At 45.3% G+C, this 17,831-nt stretch overlaps 1 protein-coding gene across 10 annotated transcripts; it reads right to left on the minus strand.

Annotated features, from left to right (window-relative positions):
* Positions 1-701: 701 nt before the first annotated feature.
* bdnf (brain-derived neurotrophic factor) lies at positions 702-16,887 on the minus strand. 10 transcript variants are annotated; one of them, XM_030413199.1, is made up of 2 exons: positions 16,518-16,887; positions 702-1,753 (listed from the first exon to the last, which is right to left on the minus strand). In XM_030413199.1, the coding sequence occupies exon 2, from the start codon at positions 1,730-1,732 to the stop codon at positions 923-925; it is 810 nt and encodes a 269-aa protein (XP_030269059.1). In that variant the 5' UTR covers positions 1,733-1,753; positions 16,518-16,887; the 3' UTR covers positions 702-922. The 10 variants fall into 10 exon arrangements, with proteins under 10 accessions (XP_030269059.1, XP_030269053.1, XP_030269049.1 ...); XM_030413193.1 differs by lacking the exon at positions 16,518-16,887 and adding an exon at positions 15,698-16,130; XM_030413189.1 differs by lacking the exon at positions 16,518-16,887 and adding an exon at positions 15,430-15,600.
* Between the last annotated feature and the right edge of the window lie 944 nt (positions 16,888-17,831).

Here is a 17,831-nt window from a genome sequence, read left to right on the forward strand (position 1 = left end):
TATTGAAATTTTTTGCCAATGTTTGTGGGTATGCATGTGTGTGTGTGTGTGTGTGTGTGTGTGTGAATGTACCCGCCTTCCTCCCTCCCTGCCTGCCTGCCTGTATAATAAAGTTTATACTGCCTGGAAATGCACTGTTAAAACTTTACCGACATTGATTTTGGTTTTTCAGTTGCCTATAGTCATTTTTATTTCTTCAAATATTTCAGTTTAATATTGCAAACAACTTCACAACATACAAAATGAATAATATTAACCCAGAAACATGTCAATGAATAAATTTTATATATATATATATATATATAGATTTTTTTTTATATATATCTTGTCCTCTGGTGGGGATAAAAAAATAAACAGCAAAGCTTTGACAACAGCACCTTGACATAGTATGTAATTCCAACATTACCTTGAGAAGTTTAGAACAGTAAACAGATAAATTACTTGAGAGGAAAGTTGTTTTCTGCTGAATATGTAAACGGAATGTTTTTTTGGTCAGCATCATATCCTTTTTTGTAAGTGGAGAATTTCTCGATTCACAATTGAAGCAGCATGCAAGCTTTTGAAGATGGAACTGTCCTCTCTCTCTCCTTTCCTGTTTTCTTCTTCTTCTTTTTTTTTTTCTTCATTTTCTAATTCTTGGCAACGTAAACAAATCACAATGTCTTGAGGAATGTGATATAGTAATTTAAACTGGGCGCAAATGACTGATCAGATTTTTTTTAATTGTTTACAAGGTCATGAATATGTTCAATAAATAGACTGTAGTATCACTTTTACTGTATAAACTTCATCTTTTTTTACATGCAGTCCATAAAATTTTCATTTGACGGAATAATTTACCCTGTTATGTATATATACAAATAGATATTTTCTCTTTATTCTCTTTTTTAAACTCTTCAATAAAATCTATACATTTTATACACTATCTCCCTCTTTTAATGGTCAATGTGCATACACATGAAGTGTCTATCCTTATAAACCGCCAGCCGATCTTCTTTTTGCTATCCATGGTAAGCGCTCGCACGTAGGACTGGGTTGTCCTGCATTGGGAATTATAATGCCGCTTGTCTATTCCTCTGCAGCCCTCCTTTGTGTACCCCATGGGGTTGCATTTGGTCTCATAAAAGTATTGCTTCAGTTGGCCATTGGGGACAGGGACCTTTTCCATGACGGTAACTGTCTGCCCAGACATGTCTATTGCCGTCTTTTTATCCACAGCTGTCACCCACTGGCTAATACTGTCACACACACTGAGCTCTCCGCGCCGCGAGGGATCGGAGTGTCGCCGCACCCTCATGGACATGTTGGCGGCATCCAGATAGTTTTTGTATTCCTCCAGAAGAAAGAGCAACGGCGGCTCCAAAGGCACTTGGTTGCTGATCATCACCCGCGAGTCGTACAGGTCGACATCCTTGGCCTCTGTGGTGACCACAGAGGATGGGCCCCCACCTCCCTGGCTCTTATCAGCCCCCTGTCCCAGCTGTGCCGCCTCTCCCTCCACCTCCAGCAGCTCCTCTATCACCTGCTCAAACGTGTCTGTGAGTGAGGGCAGTTCCCCGCGCTGGCCTGGCCCACCACCACTCTGTGGAGTCCCGTGGCCTCGTGCGGCCGTCACAGCGGCGCCCAAGTAGCCTTCCGTCCGATGGCCCCGCATGCCCGGGGCGTCTCTCAGGGGCGCAGCTCTCATGCAACTGAAGTATGAAATAACCATAGTAAGGAACAGGATGGTCATCACTCTTCTAACCTGGTGGAACTGAAGGGGGGGAGAGAGACAGAAAACAAGAGGAGAGGAGGGGGGAGAGAGAGAGAGAGAGAACAAGCCGGTTAGTCAAAGGGCATTTTCAATGAAGTTAGCGTATTCTTGATCCATAATGCACCATGTAAGCCCTCCCTCTTATTTACACCCTCCACTCTTTCTTTGGGAGCCAAAAAGGGAGTCAGTAGCTTTGGAATAATCACAACAATGTTTTTGATATTTGGCGCCGTGTCATCAGTGTTTTCAAATTGTTTGCAAACTCTAATCATTCCGCTCCTATGTGAGGTCTGGCGTCGATTTTCATTCGCTGGCAGCGATGCACAAGAGCTGTGCCGAGCATCAGAGAGATCGCTTATTACAAAAGATACGATTACACAAATAGATGTCACTACATCCTTACAGGCTTGCTATTATTAATGAGCTGGTTTTTTGTTGTTGTTTTTTTCAGTGCCGGCGTGTTAACTGTTCGGTTTATTTCTAGAGCGTGCAAGTGATGTGGAGCTCTATAACAATCAAAGCCGTTATCATCCCGCGCCGGCTGAATCATTGCGCTGTCGTCAGTGTTGAGAGCGCCTACCTTCCCCAATTTTTGGAACTTTTTAAAGGACGAACTGGTTTTTCACATCCTTAAATTTCACGTTTATCATGGCGAGTGGTCGTTAGATTTTGCGCACGCATTCGGGGATCCAGCCATGTGAGGGTCAACCGAGAAGTGGCATGATTTAGAAAAGGCTGTGTGTCCGTTCACACACGGACTTGGTTTTGTTTGTTCTGTTTGTTTGAAGAGCTCGTGTATTATCTTTCCATCTGTGACATTACCTCAGAACAAAGCCACCGCTGCTGACTGACTGTGTGGGAAATGTTGTGTCAGCTCTGACAAACACTGCCGCTGCAGTATTATTATTATCATCACTTCAAAAACTGGTCCGTGCTGTAAGACAGGTCTGACGCTGAGCCTTGTATTCATGAACTGGTATCAGGCGCTTGTTGAGGGACACTGTTTGTTTTTTCGGCAGGTGGACGGCGAGAGCGCTTGCGGGATGAACTAACAGGATGTCATGAGGAAGCCGAATGACAGAAAGATGTGTCATCCTCCCTGCACTGCACGGTACCAATCTGGAGAGCAAGTCACAGGATAAGCGAAGCACGGGCAAGGGTGGGGGGAAAAGAAAACCAGTCAGGTGTACATATACATCCTTGAGCACATATGCGTCCCTTACCTTAGAGAAGCTCACAAGCAAATCAATGCATAGGTCGGCATCCGACGGCCGGAGATATGAAAGCAGTCATAGTGAAAAGAAAATCTAGATCTAGCCTTCCACAGGGGCTCATTTAAAAATAGCCTGACCGAGGCTTTGACTGCACTCTGCATGTCCCGACTTGATAAGGGGGAAAACGCGGCGAGCAAACGCGCCGCTGCCTCCACTCAGGACGGACACGAGGATCTTTACAGTGGGGAGGAGCGAGACCCCACCTTAAAAGCATTTGTTTCATTCTTAATTGGTATCTGGGGCCGCGGCTGCAATTAACCAACGCCGCGGTAACTGCCATGGAGATATCGCAGCTAAAAATAGACGCGCTGGGAGTCTCACAGTCTCTATTCAGAATATCACATCCTTCTTCTTAATGAGCCACTCATTCCCCGAGCTCAGTGACGTTGCTCCTCCAGAGTGTGCGAGTGTGTGTTAGAGGGAGGGCATGGGGAGGGGCTGGCTTGTATGTGTTTGCAGGGGGGGGGGGTATTTTTCCTCTCACCAATTAAAACAACAATGAGGACAAAGCCAGGAATAAGGAGCTAATTAGCCATTTTCCATTAAATATTGCTAATAACAGCCTGTTTTAACATGCAGGATGGAGCTTAATAACCCCCCGGTATCGTTAAGGTTCTCGCTTCCAGCTCTCTGCGAGGCTTCCCAGCACAGAGGATCATGTAGGTTTTTACGGGATTGAGGCCAGTCACGAGCTTGATGTGTAGGATGCATTTAGGCTGATATTATTATCAGCAGCGCGCTCAAGTGGTTCCACTTCCACATGAAGGAAATGAAGGCAGAGGGCTGATTACTGTTAGGCGTCAAACTTCATGCTGGAAATGGTGCAGACGAAGAGTGCTGCATCTTCCGTAACAGACCACAGGGGTAATATTGCAGTAGCAGGGGGTGGAGAGAGTGCCAGCGTCATTTCGCAGCATAACAACCACAGATGACGTCTCTTCCAGGTCTCCATAGGGGAGAGAATGGAGGGGAGGAGGTTGCTGGGGGTAATGCCACTCAACGGTGTGCAATTGCATGCCGTTCCCCCGGGTATCCTCACACCGGGAACAACAAATGATTTTATTTCTATCTCTGTGATTTCCTGTTTCCATCAGGACAATCAATATGGCTTATGCTCTCAATCAACATCCTGTTAAAATGCGATAAAGCCAATGAATCATTTAATTGCTCTGGGACTGGCGGAGAATCTCTGGCTTATATCTACTAGAGGCTAAATGTGACAACTGATTGGTTTGCTTTTGTTTTATACATCCAGGGAAGGAACATTTTATGTGCACTGCCGGGTTTTGCAGTTAATGAAAAAGGCGGCTCGCGAGTTAACACCACAAGCATGAATAATAAAGCAAGGGAGCAAGTGCTGTATGGAGGAATGTTTGGAATAAGACGTACTTTTTTTAGGGGGGGGGGAAGCCTGTGGTGAAAATGTCACACACAGAAGTGGCTGAACACATAAAACACAGGTTCATCCCACCAATCCAGCTGTGTCACGACTGTCCAAGTATGACAGCTCTTTTCTGACTGGAGTGAAGGGAGATTAAAAAAAACAAAAAAAAACTGCAATAAGCGTCCCTCAAACACGCCTTTATTCCCGACAACACAAACCCGGAGCATGAAACAGCCACAACAATGGGAGCAGGTGAGTGTGTGGACTCTGTCTCCAGATGACCACCTGTTCATCTGCTTTGAGAGCACGCCTGTATGGGCAGGGATATGTAACTTACCCTCGCATTTATTCTGTGTGCCAGGTGGGGATTAAAGTGATAAATGCCTCCTCTGACAGTTGCTGAAAAGTTTCTCTAAAGCATGAAAGGACTAGCGCGGCTACTGTTATTACATGTCAGCACACTTCATGGCTTCATCTCCACCGCCATGTCTTAGGAACCGTTACAGGAGAAAGAAATAAACATCAAACAGGAGATGAAAGAGGGAAAACGTGCCCACCACATTTGAATAGAAATGAAACAAAAACAAAAACAACCCGTGACAGCATTTGTTCCCTGCCGCCACCACTGCTCCCTTGTGGGCATCCATCTTTGTTCAGATCCTCAAGAACCGTGTACGTCTGAGCTCATTCGCCCGGCAACATGTTTTGTCACGTTCGACAAAAAGCACAGGGAGAAAGGAAGAGGGAGAAAAACCTGCAGTGCATGATATCAAAATGTCTAACGCGAGGAGGACCCCCTTGTGTGTGCCACAATGCAGCACTTGGGGGGGGGGGGACGCCAATTAGAGTAGTCTGCATTAATGGCTGACACATGTGGAAGCTCGCTTCCTTGAGATCTGCTTTCAATCTGACACAGTTTCAGAGCACGTTTAGTAATAGATGAGCATCACTGAGGGATTATACCTGGCCTCCAGGCCAACCCCGGCTGCTGCCACAGAAAGCCCGGCATTCAAATAGCTGCTGAGTGATCTGTGCTATCTAAACGAGACGTCGCCTCCCTCCCACGCTGCGTGCATCAATGGACAATCGAAAGAATACGACACATAGCCTACAGTGTGGTACAAATCAGAGTTAAGAGATTAAAGGCTCCTCAAACGTGCAGAGGTCTAGTTTAAGGTGGCCGGAACTTTGGTGCACAATTATCAAATCCCATGATTCATGTTAACCCATGAATCAGCATCTCTAAAAACCCTACCAGTAAGATAATACCAACAGACATTACAGCTCCACATTAACAGCGCTGCAGCTCCTCGCAGTGAACACTAGATGGCGTGTGAGACCGTGGAATAAAGAGAGCTCCTTCTCTTTTTCTCCCTCCCTCGACCTTCCTTCCATCTCTCAGATAGATAGATAGATAGATAGATAGATAGATAGATAGAAAAAAAACACGTTTTTTCCCCAGGACGCACAAGCTGTTTTGGTTGTGCGTAATTGTTTGCAAACAGGCCATAAAAGTTCACTGAGATGGTGTTTAGTCACAGTTCTGACCAAAAAATGTGGCCCCAATTTGCATTTTTTGGAAAGTGCCCCTCTCTAACTCATCATGAAACCGTCATCTAACGAGCCCCTGCGAGCTGCTGCTGTGATCCTGGGATAACTTGTTGGACAGTATTTCACACGAAGGCTGTCACAAACGAGCCGAATTTTTCCACCGCGCCATAAACGGGACTTAATTTTAATCCGCCTTCATTCCGCGCGGTAAAATGAAGTTATTCAGCGGAGCACACCAAGAAGGAGGATAAGAAGAAGAAGTAGACCCAACAGTGTGTGTTGGCCGGCGTGGCTGGGCGTTAAGGTCTCGGGTTTCCTATAAAGTCTTAATGAGTTCATCAAAGTTTTTTTTCCCCCTTTCGGAACAACAAAACAACGACCAAAAAAGAAACTGCCTGGAGGTGGTATTTGTGTGTGCGCGTGTGTGTTTCGGATCACAGTTTAGAAGCTCGTATGCGCAAATACGGACCACACACACCCCTGAACAGACAGTTTGCTGAGCTATTTGTGAACACAGAGCTGCGGCTGAGTGCTCAGACGTGGCTGAGTCCTCTGGAAGTGTTTTTCACTTGTGAAAAACACTAATAAGGAGCCACATCGCTCTCAGGCTGCGCCGACAATCAAACAAACGGTGGGGGTTTTGTTTTTGGTTTGTCGTCTTCTTCTTCTTGTTCTTCTTGTTCTTCGTCGCGAGATTACATCTGCCGAGCTCGTGCTCTCCACTGGAAACCCAATCAACATAATAACTCCGTTTTTTATTAATGAACGGGAGGATAAGGTTACACATATCCCCTCTCTCGGGCTGCGGCGCTGTCTGTTCGCAGGATAACCGGACTACTTTTAGACACCCCCACCCCCCTCCACCTCCACCTCCAACCCCCCCAAACCCCACACACACACATCCGACCCCCCCCGACCCCCCAACATCCCCAAGTTTTTTTTACGCACAAACTACTTAAGTGCTTTAAAACAACACGTAAGGAGTCAAACAAACAGAACAAAAAAAAAAAAAAAAAAAAAAACATGACATACCTTTTACTGCCCAGTCGTAAAACAGACCATTCAACAGGACAGTAGTGTCATCTGGGATGTTTTGGACAACTCCCTGAGTAATTCTACTTAAGCGATATTGTTCCTCTCTGTTGTATATTCTCTCTCCCGGTACACACACACACACCAACAAAAATTTTTTTAAAAAAAGGAAAAAGAGAGAAGCTTCTCGGGGATATCTCTTCAGCTTTGGAGCAAATAGATTAAATTATTGATGGTGGAAATTGCATGGATGAGGTGATGCACTCCCATGGCTGCACGGCTCCTGTGGAGATCGTCTGAAAGTGAAGTTGTCGCATGCTGGAAACGCCGCAGCGGCAGCGGCAGCAGCAGCAGCAGCGGCAGCAGCAGCACGGGATGAGAGACCTCTGGAGCCGAAATGAGGAGCCTCTTTGCAACTACAGTAACTTTACTACACAATGACGCTGCAACATGTGACCTGCCGCTGGCTGGCTGCTCGCCACCAAACTCCTGTTTAAGCAGCCCCGAGGCGGAACTATTAATGCGCTCTCAGTGTGCATTATCTGCTTTTGTTTGTCCGCATACCGTGCAGCTCGCATCCACACACCATAATGTCTGGGCTATGTGTGTGTGTATATATATATATATATATATATATATATATATATATATATATATATATATATATATATATATATATATAAAGCACAAGCCTCTCCTCTTCCGTATCTTGCTCAGAGACCAAAAAGAGGTGGCGTATTTTTCCTCTTTCTTTCTTTTTTTTTTTTTTCTTCTTTTTGAAGGTTTTGCGTAACAGCGCGTCTCCACCAAGTCGTGATCCACCGCGTGCCATTTAGAGATGGCCTATTTGTGTAAAATTAGATATTCAGAGACTTAAAAATAAGCATTTCCTGTTCTGGTCCGCAGATAGCGAGGAGGCTAAGGGGGGGATTTGTGTCAAAAGTGTGTATTTTTTCACCACTGAATCCATTTTGGGCAGCATGAGTCCTCCTAAATCTATTTTTCTACATCCTCAATATAGCCCGAGAAGACTCTCACAGTCCTCTGCTCTGTACAATGAGTGATTTTTTTTTTTTTTGAGTCATTTCTTTCATACATCAGCTCATAGGATGGGTATCATTTCCCTGAGTGTTGGGGTGGCCACCGGAGGCTAACAAAACATGTGAACTTATTGGAAACAATTCTGCTTCTCCTTGCTTTTTTTTTTTTTTTTTTTTTTTTTAAAGTGAGCCATCTCCACAACAGATGGATGCCTCCCCTGCAAGTGCTCTGCAGTGTAGTAACCAGCTTTCACAGGTTATTATTACCAAATGTCAGCTAAACAAACGCGTTTAGATTGCGTATGCAGAACCGAGCCACACTGCTCCTCAATGCTCTGTTTTCCCCTCGTCGTGGAACCAAACTGGGAACAATTCATTGCCTCTCGTGAAGCAGGGATTCAAATAAAAATGTCAGTGGAGCCGAGACCTTTCAATGGGTGATGAACACTTGGAGAACTCCACCTCTGATGAATACAAGAGTGAGCATAATGGGGGAATAGCAGCTCATTATCCTTGTGACTTGGCCCCGGTCCAGTGCAAAGATTTATTGTGATGTGTTTGCTCTATTGCTATCATGATTCTTCCCTGCACGAGCTTATGAGCTGGAAAGCTCTTGTTTGGCATGTAGCAGTATGGGAGTGGATGCTCACACCTGCTTAATGAGTCACTCCCACCTCCAACACACCCAGGGACATGCCAAGATAGATATAGCCCTCCCCGAAGGCTCACAGGAGGTGAGGGCAAACTCTGGATGACAAAGAGTTGCATCAGCAATCACTGAGCGACATGACTCCAAAGAGGGTAAGAAAAATGCACACTGCACAAGGGGGCTGTTCCAAACAAGTAATTCATAAATAAATCACTTGGCATCTCATTAGAGGAGCAAAAACAACAACATGGTCTCTCTCTCTCTCGTTTTCTGCAAGTACAACACAACCGAAGGTGGCGTATCAGGAGCTTTAAGGGCTGGATTTCTGAATGAACTGAACAAAATGTCTGATGACTGGGAGCAAAAAGGGAATCATGAGCAGTGTTTGACTCATCCAACTGAGGGTCAAGCAGAAGCATGACAGCACCAGCCTGACATTCTGAAAACTGCTGAAGCACCTTTTCATCAGAACCAAGGCGTGACACGTCTTTACGTCGAACATTTCCGGATACACTGACTTTAAACTATCCGAGGTGTCGGGGCGAGACCCTTTTTTGGCAAACTTCGACAGGTTTTAATCACGACATCACGGCCGAACAGTTGGTCCGCCGTTCACAACCCTTTGCGCCTGTTTGCGCAGCGTAGAAAGAGAAGAATCAACCTACAGGACCTGACAACACAACACACTTGTGTAACCTTTCAAGGCTTCTCTTGCCAAATGCAGCACGATTCGCTGGCAGGTCCGCACCGCCTGAAAGCTTCACTTAACAAGTCGAATTATGCCTCCTTGTGCGGGGACAGGAACCCGCGTAACGCGGACCAAATGACATTTTGTGAAATGTCATTTTCACTGGGGATAAAGGAAGGCGATGAGGGTATTTTGATCAAAGTGAAATTGCATTCCTCCTCCTCCTTGGAGGAGGAGGAAACACGTCAGCTGAGAAAACGTTTTCGTGTGAGGTTTGAGATGACGTCAAACGAGACGAGCGGCGTGCTGGAGAGAACTCCAGACTGGTAAACAGGTATACTGAGTGCGGAGGGGCCCTTTTTATAATCACATGCTGGAGTGAGGAGTTAATGTCATCCCTCCTGTGATGACAATAACCTTTATTGTAATCATCCGGCAGACACAGAGGAGCAGTCCTTTAAGCTGCACATACCACTCGTCCTCTCCCTCCACACCCTCACACAGGCTGATACATTATTTCTATAGTGGCTGCAAATCACTCTATAGGCTATTAAGCCTCTCTCTGTCTGTCTGTCTGTCTGTCTGTCTCCTCTCTTGGCTTATGCCCCCCCTCCCTTCCTCCTCCTCCCCCTCCCTCTCCCCCCCCCCCAATCCAATATCACCACAGCATCAATAACCGTTGCTTGGTTCACGGCTGAAGGAAAACACACTAATCATGCCACTAAATTACTTGGAAACGCTGAAATATTTGGTCCGGCACATTTTTTCATATGCTTCACAAATGAGGTAGGAAACTAAATCAGTGGCTTGAATTTGCCTCCTGCCTGGTTTGGATATGACACATCCTGACGCTGCCCGCCAACTGCAGATACATCTTTTCTCCCCCCTCTTCTTTTCTAACAAACAAGTGACAGAAATGACATTTTCTCTTTTCAGTCAAGTTTGTCCAAACCGGTCTCACTTCGAGTCTACCAAATGTGTGTGAGTGTGTTTTTTTTTTTTTTTATCATCATTTCGGGAAGTTGCTTCATGGATCCACTGATGTGCTGCATGTTCACACGCTGAGAGACACACTTAAAAGGATCGAAACATTTCCACACACGCGGGCGCGCACATGGACGCACGCACGCACGCACGCACACACATGCGCGCATGAATCCTTGTAGTCCCGCAGTGGTCCGACATATAAGATGTCTCTACAGCCAGAACATCCTCTGCGCCTTGATAATATCTGATCGTGGGCTCCGTCGCTGTTTTTTGAAAAACAAAAAAACAAACCAAAAAAACAATCGTGCGACTGTGACGAATAGCTGATAATTAAAGGTTCCGAATAAGGTGCATGGCTTTGCCTCCTGCCAGAACTTGTTTCAGCAAGCCTGTTAATTGGATGAAGGTGTTGGTGATGAAGATGATGGTGGTGGCGGTGGTGGTGGTGACTAAAGCAGCAGCAGCATCAGCAGCGGCAGCAAGCAGAGACGGTGGCGGCGGGCGATGTAGCCTACATTTCCATAATGATTAAGATGATTAATTTTCGCTCTAAATATATCGTGACGCCCGCCCGGCACCGAGTCCGGATTCCTGCCACCGCCCCCCCTCCCACCAAAAAAAATAAAAATAATCAACAACCTATTTATAATCTATATCACCGGGGTCGGCTCGGATGAGCAAGAAAAAGTTGGGACATTTCATGAATGAAAAAAGAAAAAAAAAAAAACGTGGTCGAGAAAAAAAAAAAGTGAGGCAAGCACAGTCCGACATCGAGCTTTATTCAAACAAGAAGAAAGCGGCGCTTATTTCTATTAAAGAGGAGAACGGAGCGTCCTTAATTGGAAACCGGGATTTCGCCCCAAATCCGTTTAGCCCCTCAAAGTGCAGGAATTGATCGGGGGGGGGGGGGGGGCGACACACAAAGGCCACAGCATTCACAGCCGCAAACACACACACACACACACACACACACACACACACACACACACACACACAATCTGATATTAATCCTCATTTCTGCACAATGCATTTGTTTCATTTATCCCTTAAATTAAACAGGCCCACCGAAATAATTTCATCTGATGTAAATATATCTATATCTTTGCAATGAAAACCTACCATCAGGTTTGTTATTGACGCCCACCCCAACTCTGCAGAGCTGAGAGTGCAGAGAGAGAGAGAGAGAGACAGAGAGAGAGAGAGAGAGCGAGGGGAGATTCTCGGTAAAGATAACACACGCGGAGACGCACGCACGCGGCTGCGAGCGCACGCAGGCGCACGCCCGCACACAAACACACGCAGCCCCATTTATGGACTGATCCGCTGACGTACATTGCAGAAAAGTGCTATAAAAAAACCTTCATACATACAAAGTGTGTCGTGCCACCCCACAGACCCCTCCTAACCCGCCTCCGCTCATCCCTCCTCCTCCACCCAACACGCCCACGCCCACACCATAATCCCACGTCTCAGTAGAAAATAATAATAATAATAACGATAACAATGATAATAATAAATACTGCATGGCCAGAAAATAGGCATTCTGCAAAAAGGGAAGAGATTATATTTACAAACAGCGTGCAACCGGAAAAGATGCTGCAATAAGAAGAGTCTCAACTCTCTGGAGGCATCTGGGAATAAAATGCCAAGTGTTTCCTTAAAGCATCACAATTTCCCCGATGTCATATCAACCAAAACGCGTGTCGTTCCGTTGGATTAATTATGAAATGATGACAAATTGTGCATTAAACCGTTTTCGTGGCGCAGATGAGCCCGAAACGTGGCTATAATCGTGGCGACCCAGCTCTTTTTTATTAAAGGAGCGTTTGTTTTGTTTGTATTTTGTTTGTTTTTTTGTTAGTTTTTTTTCATGAATGTCGGACAGCCTGATAATAATATGAGCTATTAGGGTTTCACTGCCACGTAAAAATGCGCGCAAACAGGGGACGATGTGCTGAAAGCGACCTGCACGCATCGCATTTCTGGGGCTAAAAGAAAAACGAGCGAAAACGCGAGCGGAGAAGTCCGATCATTCAAATGCAATCGGGATTTTTTTAGTGGACGCATTTCGTTTTGGAGTATTAATCTGAAAACAGTGCCTGCGAAGAGGAGCCTTGATTAAAAAAAAAAACAGAAAAAAAACACAAGCACTGCCAGGTGGGCGTTGGGGCTTTTCTCTCCTCTTGCAGTTTTTTTTTTAATTCATTATTTATTTTTGTTTTTTGTGTGTGTGCCGTGCGATTGCTCCGTCTTGGATCAGAAAATCTTAAATCTTTGACCAGAGGAGGAAAGGAAAAGAGAGGGAGGGAGAGATGTAGAGAGGAAATAGACGATATCCACCGCTTCTGCATCGGTGCGAGACGAATTCTCTTGTTTTTTAAAGGGCTACAAGTCCTTCAGGAGGGCAGAGAGATAAAAATCCCAGGGCGGATTTGTGTGATGATCATCTTTAAATCTTAAAAATCTTAACAAGCCCCCTGAACCCCCCCCCCCCCCAACACGCACACACAGACACACGTGACGCGTGCGTGCGTTAATTCTGAAACCAAAAAAATGAAAGAGAAAGAAGAGGGAAAGAAATAAAAAATCGATGCCTCGCGAACAATCGCATCTTATCTCTCCATCACATTCAGCCATAACATCTGTCAGCGGATGCTCTCTGACCACGCCCATCTTTATTGTAATTTCACACAGGAATAACAGAACAATGCGCGATGTACTATACAAAAACACCCCCAAAAAACCAAGGAGGCAACGCGAGCCGGAGCGATTAAACGTTAATTGATCTGTTATTCCTTTTTTGTGTTTGTTTGTTTTTTTTTTTTTTTTTTTTTGCTATTCTCTCTCCATTTTTTTTTTGGGTAACATTATTCATCCCGCTGCCGGCGTTTGACAGGTCGACACAGAGCCGCGTATGGACCAAAGAGGGGGGTAGGGTAGCAGGTGAAGTGAAAAGCACCTTATGAATGAAACCGTGGAGCGGTCGTAGTAAAAACACAAGTGATTTGATGGCGATGACGGGAGGGGGGGCGATGGAGGGAGGGAGGGAGGTAGGGGTGGAGAGAGGGGAGGGGAGGGGAGGGGGGGGTAAAGAGTAGGGCTATTTTTGGTCGATAACAAAATCCAGAGGGTTTGACATCAAGACAAAACATGAATGCAGCAGACCAAACAAGGGGGAATAAGCACAAGATAGATAGATAGATAGATAGATAGATAGATAGATAGATAGATAGATAGATAGGCAGAGGCTTTTCCCAGACAATTTTCACGACATGCACTAGCATCAGTACTCCAGTTCGTGCAGGCTGGAAGGATCACTGCAGCGTCTTTAAGTCCCGTATTGGGAGCATGATTAGGCACAACGCAACGATTACGCAAATTGTGTTGCAGCAGGCAGTGTTCGGAAACTCCAGAGAGAGAGAGAGAGAAAAAAATAAATAAAAAGGAAAAAGAAAAAGCAGCTCTGGATTAAAGAAATAAAAATCCCTCTCTCCCCCCAAGCACGAAAAAGAAAAATAACGACTGCCAGTTCTTTTAAACGCTTCACATGCCTCAAAGCGTCCATATGTGAAAGGTGCACGCAGCGATGTTTTTTTTTTTTTTTTTAAGAAAATAAATATAAGTTCACATTTAGAAGTAGTAGAAGAAGAAGAAGAAGAAAGACGAGATATTGGTTCACCTGGATCGGATTTCATATCGGGAGTTATTTCGGTCACTGATGCCCACAATGAGACACACACACACACACACACACTGCCAAGGCGAAGGGCTGCATGCTGTAGTTTTACGAAATAAATAAATAAATGGATAAATAGCAAAAGCCGAAGTTCGTTTGAGAGAGAAAGAAAGACAGAATTAAGCCGATAGGAACGAAAGAGTGACATGAAAAACCAAATGGATTGTGGTCTTACCTTTACAAGGGGGGGCTGACAACCACTATGTGCGTGGTTAGATCTCCGCGACCAAGACTTGCATGTCCCAAAGTTTAACGCAGTGTGGGGGGGCTTATAGGTACCGAGGATGATGTGGTGGTGTGCGAGAGGAGCAGGCGACCTAACATTTCAACTTTCACAAACGCGTCCCGAAGCACCGGCTCCTTTTTGTTTTTGTTAACGCTTTTCTTTCTTTCTTTTTTTCTTTTCTCCGCTGTTATTATGATGATGATGATGATGATGAGGATGATGATGATGATGATGATGATATGTATTTTTTTTTCTTAAAGAATCCCGTTTATTTCTCCGTTTTACAAGACCACAGGCTCCCCCCTCCTTCAGAATAAGCTTACCAAAAGTTGAAAAAAAAACCAACAAAAAGAAACAGTCCCAGGTTTTAGCAAAGGGGGGGCTGGGAAAAGAGAGAAAAGAGAGTTGGCGTCCACTCGGCGTTTTTTTAGTCCATGCACGACTCCGGTGCCTCTGTCCAACGTGCTGAAAGCATAACACAGCCGGGGGAAACTATGAGGGGCCAAGGAAATATCTATATACTTTTGTTGAAAGTGCCCACTTTAAACTGCTGCTTCTTTTTTCTTCTTCTTCTTCTTTTTTTTTTTTTTTTTACTCCGCTGCTTCCCCGCGTCTTGTCACGTGTATTTCCTCCCCCCTTGCCAAACCAGTCCTGTTAATATTTGATCACATGTTGGTCGGACATTTCCCCTTCCAGATGACAGCACCTATATCGCAAAACGCCGGTTCAAATTCAGTGCTGCGGTCGCCCCGCAAAGAAGGAGAAGAAGAAGAAGAAGAAGAAGAAGAAAAGAGGACAGAAAGAAGAGAGAGAGGCTCACCACTGACGCCAAATTACAACTGGCACCGCTGATGCTGAGCCCCATTGTTCCCCCTAAATGTCATGCTTTAAGGCAAGTGTCACAGGTAAAGTGGCACATGTTGCTTTTGCTCTCTTTTTTTTTGCCCCCCCCCCCCCCCCCCCCCCCCCCCCGTCTTGTTAAGAAACATGGACACCCGCACTAAAAAGAACATACATGCATAAAATATTAAGCCCCTCACTGGCAAGCACACAAGACAGTCCTCAGCCGACATCGTTGCGCGCAGACACAATGTAACGCTTTCCTTACCTCTCTCTCACTGTACCCGCATATCCTGAGCCGAGAAATGCCACACAATCCCTTCTCACACAGCCTTTTGTCAACATCAGCCTCACCAGACATGGGTCTCGATACAGAGTTTCTCAAGTAGCCACTGAGTCCAACCCTTCCAGCAATGCGTTGCCTGCCCGCCCGCCTGCCCGCCCGCCTGCCTGCCTGCCTGCCACACTAAACACCAAGCACGACTATTTACTGGTAATCATCCTTTATGTAGCTGTGCGTTCCCATTCCTACTTACCATTTTCCCCTACGCCGTCCTGGAGATAGAAGTGTCTTAATATCCACTCACTCCAACAGATGCTGGTAGGTAATGTGTCTTGTTTGAAGTCATCATATGAGAACTTCTGCTGTGCTCAGTAGATCGCCCACCACTTCGCTGACTTATGAATCTAATAACCCTTTGCAATGTCGGCGTGCTTTCAGAAAAAAAAAAAAAACTCTCTCAGGCAACACCTTGGTGGCTCTACAGTAAAAAGACAAATATCAACAAGCCGCGGGTTTGTCAGAAAAGCTTGTACAGATATACGTAACACCCTCGCCCGGACAACGCCATTAGGGGTCTTACGTGATTGAAATAAGCGACGGCAAATCCAAGTTTATGGGGATAGGCTACTAGTTTCCTCCTGACTGATCGCTCGCTCACCGCCTCACATCTCTCACATATCCGCACCGGGCAACAGTGACAGAGACATCAAACTTATATATATATATAAAAATAAATAAAAACACATCCATATTCACGTGTTTGTGTTACAGACTGTCACAGATCCCCTCTTTGGCGAGGGGCCATAGGCCCTATTACGCGCACGCACAGCTGGTCATTTAAAGATCCTTCGAACATGGACGGTGCGTTTTTTTTTAGTTTTTTTTTTTACTAAACAAATGGCACATTAACAGCGCCCCTGTGTCCGCCTGTCAAGTTCTTGAGGAACTTGTTGCTGCTCAAAAAGAAACCCCCCCTCTCTTCTTCCTCCCCTCCACCTGCTTTGTTTTTATGTTGTTGCTGTTTTTTCTTCTTCTCTCATCTGGACCAAAAAACACTCTCAGATAATACTTACATCGTCAAATCCTGTCAAAGTGCCGCGTTTTTCTTTTTTCTTTCCCCCCTCCGGACAGATGTATAATAGAAATCTGGAACCAAAAACTTTAAATCCACGTCCTCCAGAGGCGTAATGGCAGGGAGAGGGAAAAGCGACCAGGAGCGATTTGAAGAGAAAAGAAGAAGAAGTAGAAGAAGAAGAAGAAGAAGAAGCCAGGTATGATACTTTTTCGATATCAGGAGTATGTGGAAGTTCAAAGGCGAAATCTGTTTTCAGTGAAATTCCATCAGTTACGCTGCCAACACTCAGCCATCGATTGTTATGCAGTGACGAGGCGCTGTGTTTGCGAGTGAAGCCCCAAATGTACGAAGTAACATGAGTAATAGGTGATGTTTGTCTGACTCCGTGCCAGCGAGCCCAAAAAACTTTCGCGAGTGTTTGTCAGAAAAGTGTCATTTCTCGTGGTATAAATTACTTCTTTTTTGTCACAGCTTTATGGAAATCACGCCGCATGGGTGGCGCGTTATTGGAACCTGTAGGCGTGCGTCTGCGAGGAGACAATAGCACCGACTAATCTGACACATCCATGGACTTCTCTCACTAAACAGCAATAACATGAAAAAAACAAAAAAAACGAGGATGCTGGTCATCCGAGTGTTTGGGGAGGTAACTCAAAACGTGAATAAAAAAAGAAAAAGTGTGTGTGTGTCCTCATCATTCATCGACTGACAATGCTCAATTCTGCAGCCCTTTAAAGGGGGTATAAAGACGCAAGTTGCTGTGTTGTCGGTGCCACTTGTCAATATTGTACCACCAGAAAACTTCTGACACATTTGAAAAGTCTCCTGCTGGCAAACATAGTTGATTCTAATTTGGTCTGACTACGCATGTACTATGTCATCCCTGCTTTCAGAGGCAGTGGCACAGAGAGAAAACAAACTTCATTTCTCTTTGCAGCTCTGTGTCAATACATTTCTGTCTCGAAGACACAAGATGGCATAATCAGATAAAATTAGAATCGTTTTTCTCCCCCTACCAACCCCCACCCACCCCCATCCACTATAAAATACTGAGTATTACGTGCCATGTACCACACAAGACGGGCAACAAGTGCCGGACTCACAGACAGTCGCACAGAAGTTATTATCCTTGAACTCACTCCTCTCTCTAAATGTAGGCTTTTCACACAGTGGCTACTCATAACAGACTACTAATAAAAGGGAGTGACGTACAGAGAGAGGTAACACATATCAGCACGACGTGGACAGCATGCTGCGGATGAACAATCCCCCTTCATTTGCTTGCACATGATTAAATGATCAGGATGTATGT

The sequence above is a fragment of the Sparus aurata genome, chromosome 4 (genome assembly GCF_900880675.1).
Source record: "Sparus aurata chromosome 4, fSpaAur1.1, whole genome shotgun sequence".
NCBI classification, from domain to species: domain Eukaryota; kingdom Metazoa; phylum Chordata; class Actinopteri; order Spariformes; family Sparidae; genus Sparus; species Sparus aurata.

Bases quoted from the DNA above. Each gene is read 5' to 3' on its own strand.
- bdnf (XM_030413189.1), bottom strand. From the start codon at position 15,522: ATGTCTGGTGAGGCTGATGTTGACAAAAGGCTGTGTGAGAAGGGATTG. The intron at 1,754-15,429 runs GTAAGGAAAGCG...CCCCCCCTTCAG, and splicing joins GCGGGTACAGTGAGAGAGAG to TTCCACCAGGTTAGAAGAGT.